This window comes from Hypomesus transpacificus, chromosome 4 (genome assembly GCF_021917145.1).
Source record: "Hypomesus transpacificus isolate Combined female chromosome 4, fHypTra1, whole genome shotgun sequence".
Classification (NCBI taxonomy): Eukaryota; Metazoa; Chordata; class Actinopteri; order Osmeriformes; family Osmeridae; genus Hypomesus; species Hypomesus transpacificus.
The window spans coordinates 10,406,101-10,422,912 of record NC_061063.1 but is presented as its reverse complement, the minus strand read 5'-3'; the positions used below and the strand labels follow the sequence as shown (position 1 = coordinate 10,422,912).

At 44.8% G+C, this 16,812-nt stretch overlaps 1 protein-coding gene across 1 annotated transcript; it reads right to left on the bottom strand.

Moving 5' to 3' along the window:
- Positions 1 to 378: 378 nt before the first annotated feature.
- Positions 379 to 14,741, bottom strand: nudcd1 (NudC domain containing 1). The gene is made up of 10 exons (XM_047019539.1): positions 14,515 to 14,741; positions 13,876 to 14,030; positions 8,766 to 8,984; positions 7,726 to 7,909; positions 6,387 to 6,593; positions 4,999 to 5,206; positions 4,360 to 4,504; positions 3,938 to 4,063; positions 1,507 to 1,666; positions 379 to 1,378 (listed from the first exon to the last, which is right to left on the bottom strand). The coding sequence occupies exons 1-10, from the start codon at positions 14,627 to 14,629 to the stop codon at positions 1,092 to 1,094; spliced, it is 1,806 nt and encodes a 601-aa protein (XP_046875495.1). The 5' UTR covers positions 14,630 to 14,741; the 3' UTR covers positions 379 to 1,091.
- Positions 14,742 to 16,812: the final 2,071 nt, after the last annotated feature.

Genomic DNA, 16,812 nt, shown 5'->3' with positions numbered 1-16,812 from the left:
TGGTCATAGAACTCTTTGGATGAACAAGTAAAAGGTGTATCACTTAGAGTGCTTTGTAGGTTGTTTTTACTATGAATGAAACAGAGACCACATCCACCCTGGTAATGTCTAGTACTGGGTATTGATCTGAACAGCAAAAACAGACAGAACCCAAATCCATTGGCGACTCTCTGAAACACAACTCCCACCGAATAAACAGTATTTAGTCTGTTTTTCTGAAGCTTAAGTAGAACTAGTTTGGCCACTGCCAAACTAGCTTGGCAGGGTTGCCAATTAACTGATGACATTTGGCACCAGCACAAACCAAAAGAGGGGTACTTCTGTAATTAGATCTGCTGTTGTTAAATTGACTTGCTCATGCGGAAACAAAATGTAACCGTTTTATTTAATGAAACAGGTAATTTACACAAACAAAAGTTGCTGTGGAAAAACCGCAAGTGTTTGTGAGTGACTGGTACATCATGATTGAGTCCTGGTACACAAGATGTGCAAGTCTTCGCACAAAACGCAGCTTCACAGTAACACTGTAGGATGTAATTTACATTTATGGAAATCTGTGTTCTCAGTTTTCATAATGCCAGCAAGGCGATTGGATGATGTGATTCTCTCACTACTACGACCATCTGAGAAGATCTTCGGTGGGCCAGCTCACCAACTGTAACCCCCGACCGTTCAACCGAATCTAACGTATAGACACATGTGCTCATATATAATAAACATACTCGACAAAAACAAAATGAGGGGCCGGGGAAGAGTGACCTGTGTTGTGTAAGATGCGGCTTGGCAAGACAGGTTTCACTGGGTCTGATTCATTTCCATGTTTCTAGGTGGGGTTTCCTGAGAGCATTATTCTTCACGAGAACAGAAACCCTGGGCCTGCAGCACATACATCCCTGGCCGCTGTCCTGTCTCTTCCAAGCTTTAGAAAACATATACATGACACTACCGTTCACACACAACAGTACAAGGCTAACTTGTAAAAGCTGCACAGACTACATTCATGACCCTGGCGGATGGAACCCCTCAGTCTTGGTTTACCAGTAGAATGTGCCGTCTGCAGACTGATGTGGTCCTTGTAGGCACCTCCCTATCTAGTTACTGACCTTCAGAACAAAGAGATTGTTGGAGGTCAGGACAAACAGTCTCTCGTTGCTCGCTTGAAAGCCGAGTATTGTATCGTTGGACTCCAGGCTGACCACCTGTTGCTTGGCAACCTGGCCCACCTGCCGTCCCTGTTTTCGGTTGAAGAGGACAGTCTGGAGGGGTGCAGGCTGCCAGTAGAGGAACACCCGGCGAAGACACTCCCCCAGAGCTGCGTACGAGAAGTTTGGGGCGCATGTCGCAAATTTCTTGTCACGTTTGGAAGCTTGGACGTAGCCTGTGAACAGGAACAGAGAACTGAGAGAGAGACCATGATGCTGGAGAGAGTGTGTGTGTGTGTGTGTGAGAAAGAGTGTGAGTGTGTGTGTGACCGAGACCATAGTGCCAGGCAGGGTTCTGACCTACCAAGGGCATCAAAGGTGGCAATGTGCTCCCAGAGATCACTGGGCTGTTCTGGGCGAGGCTGCCAGAGCAGAGCGTCAACGTCGTAGCGCAGGCAGAAACACGGCATGTCTGCCGGGTTCACCGCCACCGAGAACAGGAACTGATTACTGCCCAAATTCACCTGGGGAGAGAGGGGATCGAGAGAAGGAGAGCGAGGGGACAGGGAGAAGGAGAGACAGAGAAGGAGGGGGGAGAGAGAGGGACAGTGGGTAACACTACAGTCAGGGTGTGTTGAGTGATTCATAAAAGCTTTACTGATGGTTGAGCTGTTAAAGACATCTGTCATGCTGTCACACTGTCGGTGGAGTGAGCTCAAACATCTAGCGGCCCTTTTCCATCATCAGTCGTGACGTCCAAAGGATCTCTGAAGTTACAGGAGTGTCGTTTCTGCTGCCATCGAAAAAGGCCAGTTAAAAAAAAATATGCTCAAATACAAACTGTCATCAGTGAAGTATTTTCTCTTTCTGTGGATGTGAAACAGGAGTGTGCGTCTCCATGTATACACACCCAGAGTTTACAAGCACAGATCAAGAGAGATCTCCGCGTCTGTGGAGCAGGTCTTAATCACAGGACCCCATCAGGAAGGCAAGGAACACTTGACAACTAGCACACCTAATGAATGGTTAGTAGCAGAAATAGGCACTCAATATTGAATGAGTGTGATTGAACTTGAGTTCATCCTTCAGATCAGCCTGTAAATAGTGTAGCTGTCTGCTTCAGATCAGCCTGTAAGTAGTGTAGCTGTCAGTGTGTAGCGTGTGTGTGTGTAGCGCTCTGTCTGTGAGGTGTTTGCAGCCCTGCCGTCTCCTCCCACCAGGAGAGCAGGAACATAAACAGTTTTCTGACAGCTCATCCAGTGTTCACACTAGCCTTCCTCAGCAGCATGCTAATCTAACTGCCAATACTTTTATATGAATATGACAGATCTGCCCACCTATTGCTTTGCTTGCCTGACAACCACTTAATATGCATTCAATAAACTGGGCCAAATGTAACAGCTTAATGATGGTTTCACACACTGACGAGTCTCGTAGATATCAACACCCCTTCATATTGTAACTTTCTTTTTTAACCGTGTCCTGCATGTAAAAAAAACCTTGTAAAACCTGTCTGTGTAAACTGTGAAGTCATTGGTAACTGCTTTGGCTGGGTATCACAGCATTTTGTGCATCTTGGAACATAAAAGGACCTGTAAAAACGCCAGGTATTATTTTTAAGAATTATTAGCTTGGTTTTTTAATAGGAATGTATATAATACAAAGATGATATCGAAGGAATGTTGTATTCTGAAGCTAACTGACATCGTTGTGTCTTCAGTTCCATGGGTAAAGAACAAACCCAGCACCTTGATAACAAAGCATCTCAAACTAAAACCCCACGCTGTCATCTCCTCATCATCTCCTCTCTCCTATCTTCACGCTGCCCTCTCCTCATAATCTCATCTCCTCATCATCTCCTCTCTCCTATCTTCACGCTGCCCTCTCCTCATAATCTCATCTCCTTATCATCCCCTCATCTCCTCTTTCCCATCTTCACGCTGCCTTCTCATCATCTCCTCATCATCTCCTCTCTCCCATCTTCACGCTGCCCTCTCCTCATCATCTCCTCTCTCCTCTCTTCTGGCTGCCCGCTGCAAATGATACGTACAATTTCCTAACTTTTGTTGGACTAAAATCTCCTGTACGTCTCCAACCAGTTCAGCTGTTAACAGTCTGGAAACCATATTCTGTTCAGAAATACAAGCCTGTGTTTCTCTGCCTGGCTCCTGCTTCCTGTAGCTGGAGCGTGTGAGCGTATAGTGCATCAGTGTTTTGCCACCAGTTGAATCACATCAAGTATCAGTCAAAAGATGTAAATAATCTGCATTACTCCACTAATTCCTATGAACATGAAGACACTTCAGAATGTAGTGGGACCTGTTTTATTTGTTGAATCTTTGGGAATCCCATCAGATGGAGCGTGGTGTTGAACAGAGGCCAAGGGGCATGTGATGTGAACTGACAGGATGTTTCTGGCTGGGAATCAACCAGCTGGTTCAGTCCTGGAGTCTGGCTTGTTCGGATGAGTCAGATGTGATGAGCACGACACACAACGCAGCGGAACAAATCAACAACCTGGATGTGCAGAGACTGCACAAACATCCACACCAACGTGACTGACTAAATGCATTCAAAAAACGAATTAACCATGTTCCAATCCTAGTTTATTGAGTCCCACGAGAGGTTTCGTATGGTAATACCAGTTGAGGATGTTTTGGTATTTAAGCCGTGCAGGGCAGTGGAAGGCTCTGAAGGGTCCTCCAGTGTGGGGCTGAACTGTGTGTGTGTGTGTGTGGCTGCAGGGGAACAGCAGCATGTGTGTGTGTGTGTGTGTTGGAAGGTCTTGTTCCTACCACATGAGTGGGCTTCAGAGTGTCTCTGTCGAAGCGCACCAGACTGGAGCTGTCCTCCGGGAAGCCATCACAGTCCTCCAGCTCCTGGGAGTTACACGGGGGCTTGTCCTTGTCTGGGTCTGCGTTCTGGAGGAAGAGGAAGGCACTGAGAGAGAGTGTGGAGGCAGCGTTCAGAAGAAGAAGGGCTCGAAAGCTCAAGAAGAAAATAATTGACAAGAGAGACGCTGAGTGACGCAAGAGGCCAGAAAGATATTCCACATCAGGTATGTGGGACTGAGGAGGTGTTGAGTGCACAAGATGTGACGGTGTTGAGCCGGAACAGAAGACAAGCAGAGAGGGACTCTAACAGACTGGGGTTAGAGGAGAGATCATCCCCTCCATTAGTAACCCCAGGAGTGGGTTGAAACCCTTTATGGACTGACCATGTCCTCAGTGGTGAGGTGGGTGAGTCTCTCATTCAGGAGAGCGGCCTGCTCCTTGCTGATCAGAAACTCCCCTCTCCTGTCCCCAGACACCAGCTCCGGCCACATGGGCCCCTGGTCGCACTTCTGCAGGGTCACCTCCAGGCTGGGGGGGGGGCGGTAGAGAGTAATACAGGTGACACAGACGCAGGGAGAGAGTTAGTGGTGGACAGCAGAGAACACGCAGCACAACAACCAGGCCTGCGGGAGAACTCTCACACAGACACACCATCAGACTCCATGAAAGCTTTCTCATTCCATTTCAAACAGGAGACTGGAGAGAGAGAATATGCTGGAGCTCCACCACTGCCCCTGTGACAGCTCTCAGCGTCTCCAGGTTCACAATACATGATGCTAATGAGGGATTTACATGCCATACAATGCAGATTGAAAACCCACATTAGACAATAAGACATTCAAATGCAAATCAGTGGCAAAGGGCTGTTTACATACTCCAGTCTGTCACCCTGTCTTTCATGGTACATGTACAGTATTACTCACAAACACATGAAAACTAAGCACATCAAAGGGAATAATCAAGATTGCAAAAAAAAAAAAATGCAAATGTTTGTGTGTGTGTGTCAGTTCGGCACCTCCAACCTTTTGCTGTCTTTGATGATCCAGGCACTGGCCTCGGGGTCCACAGGGGCGTGCAGGGGCCCCTCCAGCAGGGGGGCATAGCCCTGGACCCCCACCCTCAGGCTGTCCCCAGTCAGCCTGAAGTCCACCATGTCTCTGCTGATGCCCGGGGGCATTCGAACCGACACCGTGACGTCCTCGCCTGTTTGCTGCCAGAAGTAGATGGGGTCTGGAGGACCAGGAGGAGAGGACCGCAGAGATTATGGGACAGCACTTGACAAATGACGCTTTATTCCACAAATTTAAAAAGACAACAATTTTATACTGAACATTTGTAGATTTATATTACCATCAAATAAAAGTTGAATGTTATAGAAAATGTGAAGATCCTATGCAGAAACTATTTACATGACAATAAAGGTAATTGTGACCAGTGTCCTACAGTCTCCAACTTATCTACAGTACACGCCTTATATTCAACTGAATGAAGACATTTACCAAGGCTGGTCATTATGCTTCAAGGTTATAGGCTTATTCAGTGTCCCTGTTCAGACCTCCACCACCAGGGGCATCTGGGTCAGCAAATGTCAACAACCCACAGAAACATGGTCCATGAGAACATTCATGATCTCATTTTGTTGTTCTAGTCTGAATCTCGCTTGGTTCAAAATAATGAGATATCCGGGGCATAATGTCCCATAATGTCAGTTTCTCTAACTCCCCACACAATCATAACTGGCTTCCTCTCTCCCTGTGTGATGTGACTGCAGTGTCACTGCAGTCTTTACCCAAGCTGTTGAACAAACGGACAGACTTCCTCTGCCGCCAGTTACTCTCATAGCACTTTCAACTCCTCCACTATCATTACTGCTTCTTCCTCCGCACAAAAAGAAAAAACAGATAAAAGGACTGGCTCAAAGCTACTATTCTTGCATGTGTCAGGAAAATAACATGTTTTTGGCAATTAGCCTAGTCAGATTATCAAGTACCTCAATCATAGGAATGTGAATGTGGTGGTGATCACTGATCCACACTGGCTGAGCTCTGGATCAGATATTGTGTTAGAATTACTAGTGGTTTCTATGGCTACAGCCAACCTAGCTGAGTTTTCATCCTTGAGCTGTTGAGGAGACGAGATGATGGCTCGACCCATTTTGTGGGATATTTTATGCAACCATGGTAAAAGAAACTGAACAATGCATTTCCATCTCTCTGACCTCACTAGCATTTGAGGGATAATTTCTGACAAGGCGTCTTGACATGAGCATGAGAGAAAATATCTGAGCGGATCTAAGCAGGCTATATCAAGCTCCCATTATGCCCCCTTCCCAACGCAGTCCAAGACACTTTCAAAACCATGCAACATGAAGCAGGCCAGTAGAATGAGCAGCCACGGTGACATCACCCACCTTGTGGCTGGGACGTAGCATCCGCCTCCACCTCCATGGGCTCAGCAGGCCCCTGCTTCACCGGCTGCCCGTCCACGTGCGTCACCACGAAGGGCTTCTCGGCCAGCAGCATCAGGCCGGTCCCCTGGGGCTCCACGGCGGCGTAGTGAGGAACACACTTCCCTCGCAGCACCCTCCTCTTCCTCACCTCATACCCATTCTTGTGGCCTGGATTCAGACGAGACACGTTTAGATCAGGCTGAAGTAAACAACCATAAAACCAGAAAAGTTTTTTATTTAACTGAACTGAAGATTAGGGGACACACTGTTCCATTATTTGGTTCCCTTCTTCTCTAAAGCACTTTCATCCTCAGTGTTGAAAGCAGATCCCCTCTCTACACAGTGCTCTCAGATCAGTTCAGATGTGAGCTGTCAGTGTTGAAAGCAGATATCCTTCCTGCATCAGTCCTAGTGATGTGGATCCAGCACATACAAACAGCAACCACGCACAACCAGCTCTGATGAGAAAAAGCATGCTTGTACTGCATATTACAATAAAAATGTCACAACTGCACTGACAATATTTAACATCTATCATACATGTTACTAACTCCTGTTATATTCGGTTTGTACAACAAACAGAATGTTTACAAATAATTCCAACTAATTAAATGTAGCATACTGAGTGTGACATACTGACACATTAACTTTCCACAATTCAAAGCCAACTTGCAGTGTGACAATCCTCTAGCGACGATCAGGGGCAATGCTGACAGACTGGCCATCTTCATCTCCATTCTGTTACACATGACAGCCCAACACTGGTCTTCCGGCATATTCCTTCTCTCCATCAATAACTAGTTCACACAAGCCCTCTAGCAATGTAACACTTGACAGCATAAGTTATATGATAACTATGTTGTGACTGTTCGGTGTGTCTTAAGAGGAGAGGCTGCTGAGTGCAGTCAGACCCCAGGCCGCGAGGCCTGCCTGCCCTCACCCTGCTCACCCTGCCTGCCCTCACCCTGCTCAGCTGTGAAGCCTGCCTGCCCTCACCCTGCTCAGCTGTGAAGCCTGCCTGCCCTCACCCTGCTCAGCTGTGAAGCCTGCCTGCCCTCACCCTGCCTGCCCTCACCCTACCTGCCCTCACCCTACCTGCCCTCACCCTGCCTGCCCTCACCCTGCCTGCCCTCACCCTGCCTGCCCTCACCCTGCCTGCCCTCACCCTGCCTGCCCTCACCCTACCTGCCCTCACCCTGCCTGCCCTCACCCTGCCTGCCCTCACCCTGCCTGCCCTCACCCTGCCTGCCCTCACCCTACCTGCCCTCACCCTGCCTGCCCTCACCCTACCTGCCCTCACCCTGCTCAGCTGTGTTGGAGACGGTGATCCACTCCAGGGACACAGAGAAGCCACTCCCCCTGTCCTCCTCCGAGTCCTTCTGGATGCGGAGCAGCAGCACCTCTATGGTGTGGACCCCGGACGTGAGGTGAGCCAGGCTGTGGAGGATGGTGAAGGGCTCTCCCAGGGGCTCGCTGAACAGGGGCTGGGGGGGACAGACGAAGATGGTAACAAACAGCAAGCTGTCATGTCGACCCAGTTGCAAATACATGTGGTGTATTAGTGTGTTCTGATTTAAAATAAGATCTAAAAAGTTACGATGGCGTGATTGTATTTTTTATGCTGTTCTATGAGTTTGTGTAAATGGCAGAACTGGCTGGAATGACTGTGACTGAAGTGAGTGTACAGTAAGTGCTGGACCTCACCCAGACGCCTCATCTGAACACAAAGAGAACGCCAGTGCCAGTTTGGCTCTAATCCTTCAGCACAAACCCAGCAAAATGATCATGTTCGAGGGTATTTACTCAAGGGCTTTGTAATAATCTTCCAATCCATGTTCAACACAAAAGCTTAGGATATATTGAGTCTAAAAGTGAGCTTACTTTAACAAGCAACATTCAGTCCTTGAGGACAGTCAGAAATAGTCTTGTAACATGAAAGCAACCTGTTTTCATTCACCCTAGGGAGGTTTGTCTTTTATACAGTAACCAATATTGCCAGCATGTCATGGTTATATTTGATTATATTTATGAAAGTAGCAAAAACAAGCATCAAATTGTGTCTAAACAATGGCTGTGATGGCAACTGACTTGGAATATGTAATGATTTGGTGAATAGGGGTGTAAACTGCAGTCTACAGGCTTATTTCAACTGAAAGCTCATCTAATCACCGGTCTAACTGCTGCTAACTTTACATGAACCTTTGTTTCACACGTACACAGCTTTAGCTCAGTGGTTAGTGTTTGACTGCAAACCACTGGTCGAAGGTTTAAATCCCCCCTACTATACGTCACTATGGCTAAGGCCTCTCCTAAACAAACACATTGCTGTCTTCTTCTTACCTCCCAGGCGTGAGAGGCCTCCTTCCTCTTGCCGGTGCGGAGGAGGAGGAGCCTGCCGGAGCCGTCAGAGAGCGCTGCCCAGGTGGCCGACGTCAGGCTCAGAGAGGCACACAGACTGTCCTCGCCCCGGCTGGGGTCAGGGGTCATGCTGGGGTCAGGGGTCATGCTGGGGTCAGGGGTCATGCTAAACACCTCCCGGGGCTTTCCCAGGGCTGCGTCCTGGAGCACAAAACAAACAGAGGTCGTGCTGAGATGGCTGTCAGCAGGAAAGAGAGCACGTCATTTTTTAAGTTAAAAGTAAATTGTTTTGCTGACTATTACCTTATTATTTTTTATCACTAGAAATGTGATTTCATTTTTGTTCTTTTTATATCCAGGATGTGTTTAATAAATGGTTAAACATGTTAACAGAATAACATAACTTATAAGTCTTTGGTTTTGTTGTAACAATGATAAATTACAACTTTTGGAAGGGGGGCCTTGGGGCCAGTAAGTTTCAAAACCACTGGCCCGTGGGACCAGTCGCAATTTGTTTTAATGTTGAACCCTGAACACTCAGAATGGCTCCATTACAGCCCCAGTCTAGTCTCAGTCTAGATCCAACTGATCATTAGTGGCATCATGCGTCATGTGTAACATTTGTAGTAGAAACTTTTTCCAAAAGACTCACTAGTGAGCTTGCCATCAGAACGGCACACCATTATCTCATTTCTATTTTAGTTTGTATTTGTATTATAGCCACCTAACTCCTTCTACAGTTTTGCACTGTGACACCTTGCATGTCTACCATGTGCATCTCATTCTGTTGCACGGTTTCATGAGAGATGAGGCTGGAAGTAATTGGGTTATCAATACTGTAGGAAGCAACTTCTACCTGGAGCACCTTGTGACTGGCTGTGCACAGGATGCAAGACCACCTCTTACTCAGCTGTGTTAGAGAGGTAAGATGATCAAGACCACCTCTTACTCAGCTGTGTTAGAGAGGTAAGATGATCAAGACCACCTCTTACTCAGCTGTGTTAGAGAGGTAAGATGATCAAGACCACCTCTTACTCAGCTGTGTTAGAGAGGTAAGATGATCAAGACCACCTCTTACTCAGCTGTGTTAGAGAGGTAAGATGATCAAGACCACCTCTTACTCAGCTGTGTTAGAGAGGTAAGATGATCAAGACCACCTCTTACTCAGCTGTGTTAGAGAGGTAAGATGATCAAGACCACCTCTTACTCAGCTGTGTTAGAGAGGTAAGATGATCAAGACCACCTCTTACTCAGCTGTGTTAGAGAGGTAAGATGATCAAGACCACCTCTTACTCAGCTGTGTTAGAGAGGTAAGATGATCAAGACCACCTCTTACTCAGCTGTGTTAGAGAGGTAAGATGATCAAGACCACCTCTTACTCAGCTGTGTTAGAGAGGTAAGATGATCAAGACCACCTCTTACTCAGCTGTGTTAGAGAGGTAAGATGATCAAGACCACCTCTTACTCAGCTGTGTTAGAGAGGTAAGATGATCAAGACCACCTCTTACTCAGCTGTGTTAGAGAGGTAAGATGATCAAGACCACCTCTTACTCAGCTGTGTTAGAGAGGTAAGATGATCAAGACCACCTCTTACTCAGCTGTGTTAGAGAGGTAAGATGATCAAGACCACCTCTTACTCAGCTGTGTTAGAGAGGTAAGATGATCAAGACCACCTCTTACTCAGCTGTGTTAGAGAGGTAAGATGATCAAGACCACCTCTTACTCAGCTGTGTTAGAGAGGTAAGATGATCAAGACCACCTCTTACTCAGCTGTGTTAGAGAGGTAAGATGATCAAGACCACCTCTTACTCAGCTGTGTTAGAGAGGTAAGATGATCAAGACCACCTCTTACTCAGCTGTGTTAGAGAGGTAAGATGATCAAGACCACCTCTTACTCAGCTGTGTTAGAGAGGTAAGATGATCAAGACCACCTCTTACTCAGCTGTGTTAGAGAGGTAAGATGATCAAGACCACCTCTTACTCAGCTGTGTTAGAGAGGTAAGATGATCAAGACCACCTCTTACTCAGCTGTGTTAGAGAGGTAAGATGATCAAGACCACCTCTTACTCAGCTGTGTTAGAGAGGTAAGATGATCAAGACCACCTCTTACTCAGCTGTGTTAGAGAGGTAAGATGATCAAGACCACCTCTTACTCAGCTGTGTTAGAGAGGTAAGATGATCAAGACCACCTCTTACTCAGCTGTGTTAGAGAGGTAAGATGATCAAGACCACCTCTTACTCAGCTGTGTTAGAGAGGTAAGATGATCAAGACCACCTCTTACTCAGCTGTGTTAGAGAGGTAAGATGATCAAGACCACCTCTTACTCAGCTGTGTTAGAGAGGTAAGATGATCAAGACCACCTCTTCTCTCAGCTGTGTTAGAGAGGTAAGATGATCAAGACCACCTCTTACTCAGCTGTGTTAGAGAGGTAAGATGATCAAGACCACCTCTTACTCAGCTGTGTTAGAGAGGTAAGATGATCAAGACCACCTCTTACTCAGCTGTGTTAGAGAGGTAAGATGATCAAGACCACCTCTTACTCAGCTGTGTTAGAGAGGTAAGATGATCAAGACCACCTCTTCTCTCAGCTGTGTTAGAGAGGTAAGATGATCAAGACCACCTCTTACTCAGCTGTGTTAGAGAGGTAAGATGATCAAGACCACCTCTTACTCAGCTGTGTTAGAGAGGTAAGATGATCAAGACCACCTCTTACTCAGCTGTGTTAGAGAGGTAAGATGATCAAGACCACCTCTTCTCTCAGCTGTGTTAGAGAGGTAAGATGATCAAGACCACCTCTTACTCAGCTGTGTTAGAGAGGTAAGATGATCAAGACCACCTCTTACTCAGCTGTGTTAGAGAGGTAAGATGATCAAGACCACCTCTTACTCAGCTGTGTTAGAGAGGTAAGATGATCAAGACCACCTCTTACTCAGCTGTGTTAGAGAGGTAAGATGATCAAGACCACCTCTTACTCAGCTGTGTTAGAGAGGTAAGATGATCAAGACCACCTCTTCTCTCAGCTGTGTTAGAGAGGTAAGATGATCAAGACCACCTCTTACTCAGCTGTGTTAGAGAGGTAAGATGATCAAGACCACCTCTTACTCAGCTGTGTTAGAGAGGTAAGATGATCAAGACCACCTCTTACTCAGCTGTGTTAGAGAGGTAAGATGATCAAGACCACCTCTTACTCAGCTGTGTTAGAGAGGTAAGATGATCAAGACCACCTCTTCTCTCAGCTGTGTTAGAGAGGTAAGATGATCAAGAACACCTCTTACTCAGCTGTGTTAGAGAGGTAAGATGATCAAGACCACCTCTTACTCAGCTGTGTTAGAGAGGTAAGATGATCAAGACCACCTCTTACTCAGCTGTGTTAGAGAGGTAAGATGATCAAGACCACCTCTTACTCAGCTGTGTTAGAGAGGTAAGATGATCAAGACCACCTCTTACTCAGCTGTGTTAGAGAGGTAAGATGATCAAGACCACCTCTTACTCAGCTGTGTTAGAGAGGTAAGATGATCAAGACCACCTCTTACTCAGCTGTGTTAGAGAGGTAAGATGATCAAGACCACCTCTTCTCTCAGCTGTGTTAGAGAGGTAAGATGATCAAGAACACCTCTTACTCAGCTGTGTTAGAGAGGTAAGATGATCAAGACCACCTCTTACTCAGCTGTGTTAGAGAGGTAAGATGATCAAGACCACCTCTTACTCAGCTGTGTTAGAGAGGTAAGATGATCAAGACCACCTCTTACTCAGCTGTGTTAGAGAGGTAAGATGATCAAGACCACCTCTTCTCTCAGCTGTGTTAGAGAGGTAAGATGATCAAGACCACCTCTTACTCAGCTGTGTTAGAGAGGTAAGATGATCAAGACCACCTCTTACTCAGCTGTGTTAGAGAGGTAAGATGATCAAGACCACCTCTTACTCAGCTGTGTTAGAGAGGTAAGATGATCAAGACCACCTCTTACTCAGCTGTGTTAGAGAGGTAAGATGATCAAGACCACCTCTTACTCAGCTGTGTTAGAGAGGTAAGATGATCAAGACCACCTCTTCTCTCAGCTGTGTTAGAGAGGTAAGATGATCAAGACCACCTCTTACTCAGCTGTGTTAGAGAGGTAAGATGATCAAGACCACCTCTTACTCAGCTGTGTTAGAGAGGTAAGATGATCAAGACCACCTCTTACTCAGCTGTGTTAGAGAGGTAAGATGATCAAGACCACCTCTTACTCAGCTGTGTTAGAGAGGTAAGATGATCAAGACCACCTCTTCTCTCAGCTGTGTTAGAGGGCTGAGATGATACAAGGCTAACAGACTCAACAGCTTAGCTTCATTCAGTTGCCATGGTTCCTGATTCAAAGCTTTATCACAGGACATATTATAATGTACTTTGAGATCCTTCTCTCTAGACACCTCTCATTATCCTGCTAGCAGAGTAAAGCAGAGTGTACAATACCCCCCTGCCCTGGCCACAAAAGCATCCACAAGAAGGATAATTACCATGTGATCATTGTAATTAGTGTGGATTTCATTTCCATAAATACTTTTTTCTGGGAACTCAAGTTTATGAATGCTTTTTGCAGGGAACATGGTCTTGGTCTAATCATTACAATTAGCTTCACATGGAGACCAGGGATAATCCTAAAAACTCAGTCATCTTCATTAGACTAGACAGACTAGACAAATTCCAGTCTCTTCAAAAATGTTTGGAATTAGAGATGTCAATGTTCAGAAAAATTCTTTTTTTATTGTCATTTTAATAAAACATTTCAGACAAAATGTACTTTGAGATAGAAGAGTTGACAGTTCAAACATACCATTTTTTCAGAAAAATAATTGTATTTAGTACAATAATACAATAGTACAAACTATATGTATGCCATTACAATGATGGTTTGTTAGTTAACTTCACTACTAAAATATTATCAATATGCTTCAACAAATGTTCTATGTATTTCTGTGGTCCATTATGTTGTGTTGTACGTTATGTGTATCAGGGCGCCCCCTACAGGCGTTTGAGAATAAAGTAGAATTTAAAGGTAGTCGCATTGTTTGCATGTTGCAACGTTCAAAAGAAGGCTTTGCAGAGACACTTACCAGCGTGACTGTGAGATTGAGTAGCCGCCCTTTGCAATCCACAAAGTAGACACTGTCTTCATACCAGGGGTCTATATGCAAGTAGTTGTACATGCCAAAAGCACGCACATGTTCCAAGGTATACTGGCTGTCTTTCAGCTTAATTTCCCCAACGCCTAGAAACAAAGTAAACTGCAATATCAAGACGCCAGATATAGTTCACTTGAATATCGAGTCGTGTTCACTATATCCCTTTTCGGGTCTCTTGACAATTACATTCGTTAACTGGTAAAATGTTAACTATATAGCCTTCAGTGCTCTTAATAGAGCTGTTGTAGCTGGATAATTCACAGCGGATCTTTAGCACGTATATCTGATGAATGAAACAGTAGTTACCGATGTTATAACAGGTATAGCTATCTTACTCGAGAACAAAGACTTTCTGCTCTGCCAAATCTCTCATCACCCCCAGGCTCTCTTGATATCTAGATATCTGTTCCAGCTTTGTAATGAAATGCAACGGCTGTTTGAACAGTCATTTTCTGAAGAAAAAAACATAACTAGCCAACCACTCGCTGAACATTTTAGCAATTGCATTATTTATGGTAGCAGGTAACCACATGATGCTAGATGGCATGCAGTTTCAAGGCAGTTCCTCACCAGCATCTAGCTCTACGTTGTATGTCGGTATGGTGTCCAGAGATAACCTGTAACTTTCAAAGCTGGGATCCAAGAGCTGCCTGTTCACCTTCAATGTGTAATTTGATGCAGCCATGTTTCGAAAGAATGGCTATGTTTGCAGATGCTGCAACGAGAATTTTGTGTTTAGTGATAAGAAATAAATACTCCAACTTTGAAGGCTTCCTGCACTCTTTCTTCTTCGTTTAACGTTGGTCCCATCCGTAGATGTTTAACGTTGCTGCCATCCGTAGGTAGGATGGTGTAATTACAAATTTGGCGCAGATTGGAAAAGCACACGATAGTGATAAGTCTTTTCGGGTGAAAATAGACCATGACTAAATAGACTATGTCTATGGTTCTATTAAAAGCATTGTCTGCTGGTTTATTTTGCTATTTTATAGCACACCACACTAAGTAGGCATATAACACTTCGTACTGTAGAGTTAAAAACCGTAGAAGGGTCATTCCAGGCAGACCAGGGGCGAATCTAGGTTCCCACTTTTGGGGGGGCTAAGCCCCTATATAAAAGCTATTATTTTTCCTGTGACCCAGCAAAACTAGGGGGGTCTGGGGGCGTCTTCCCCCAGAAGACATTTTTCAAAATATCCTTTGAAATAGTGTCCTCTAGTGGGTTTTAGGAAGAGAAATTAACAAATATAGATTTTTAAAAAAAGAAGAAAAAAAAGAGGGGGAGGCTAATGAAACTTTTGGGGGGGGCTCCACCCCCATGAGGCAGACATTGGTATGACGTGAACAACACAGCTACAACTAATAGATTGATAATGGGTGTGTTAGATTTATGTGCAAATATCAAATAGTGACCATAGTCAGTCTTATTGTCGGCACCAACGGGCCCCCAAATTCGATTCTGCTGAGGGCCCCATAAACTAAAGGCTTGGGTTATTAGGGTTAGGCCCCATGAAGGCTTGGGCCGGCCGTTGGAAAGGTTTAGGTCCTCCTGGACCAGACGTCATCCTGACAGCAGTAGTGGAATAGGTTATATATTATCACTAGGCCATATAAAACAATCATACTGTACAACAACAAAATTGCATACCTATAGCGCCGTAACAGCAGTAAAAGATGAAGAAAACAATGGTGTTGGCCAAGTCAGGATTGTGGTTGTTGTTTGAACTGTATTTCTATTCTTCAAACCGTAACAAAAATTATCCATTGTGAAAGACTAATTGATAGTGCTTTCGTCCTTCACAAAGAAACTCAGCAAAATAATCACTAAAAAGTACATTTCAAACACAAGTTCCTACTGCCATTCTTACATGTTCATACCGTTGCCTCAACAATGCATACTGACATTTCATTCACACGCAACTGATTATCATTATACACATTTTGAACTGAAAATAGACAAAAATGTTCGAAGGGCTTATGTCTTGACATCCAAATTACGGAGCAAAAGGTTCCCATTAAGGTGTTTAAAAACAAGATGCCATCGGGAAGTTGCTCGATACGGTTGTCCAATTTCTTTTGTTTGTTTTTGAAATGGACTATTTCTGGTGGGCTTCACTATACTTTGCAAGGTTGTTAGACAAGATAAGTGATGCCTGAGTGATCATGACTGCATTGACGATCCCATTCTGAGACTGAAGTTGCCACACAACATTTCTGCTTTTGTTTCTTTTCTTTGTCTTTCATGGTTCATGATGGGAACTTCAGACGCGATGACAAACTTTATTGTCTGGATCCAGTGATTGACATGTAGGCCATTATTGTCTCCCCAAAGTACAAACAAAAGACCAGCGGACCTATTTGTTATTGTGTTGTGTCGAATGTCCTCCATTTTAGTAACTAGCTAAGGTGTGCATATGATTCTGTAAATATTGAAAGAGTGTATGAGACAAAATGATAGGGAGTGATAATAGACTCACTTAAATCACATCAAATTAAAACTGTCGAAATCCATTGCAATACTACACAAAACCAAGGACAAGCTGAATCCAATTCATTACATAGCTATTCTATACTACTCACGCATAGGTTCCATACATTACATGGGGAAGTATAGGAAACACAAAACCTGTTCAAATTCCATATTTATACTGCAAAAAAGGCCCATAAGAATTGTACATAAAGATGATTATAATGACCCAGCAAACCCATTATTTATTAAATCATAAGCCTTAATGTTTAGACTTAAAAATTCTACAAATACTGTTTAGAGTAAAAGACAGAACACTTCCTGACTTCATCCAAGGGTTTGTTTTCAGAGAAAGCAGGTATCCATTAAGGGGATTTAATACGTTTGACAAAAAAGAGGAC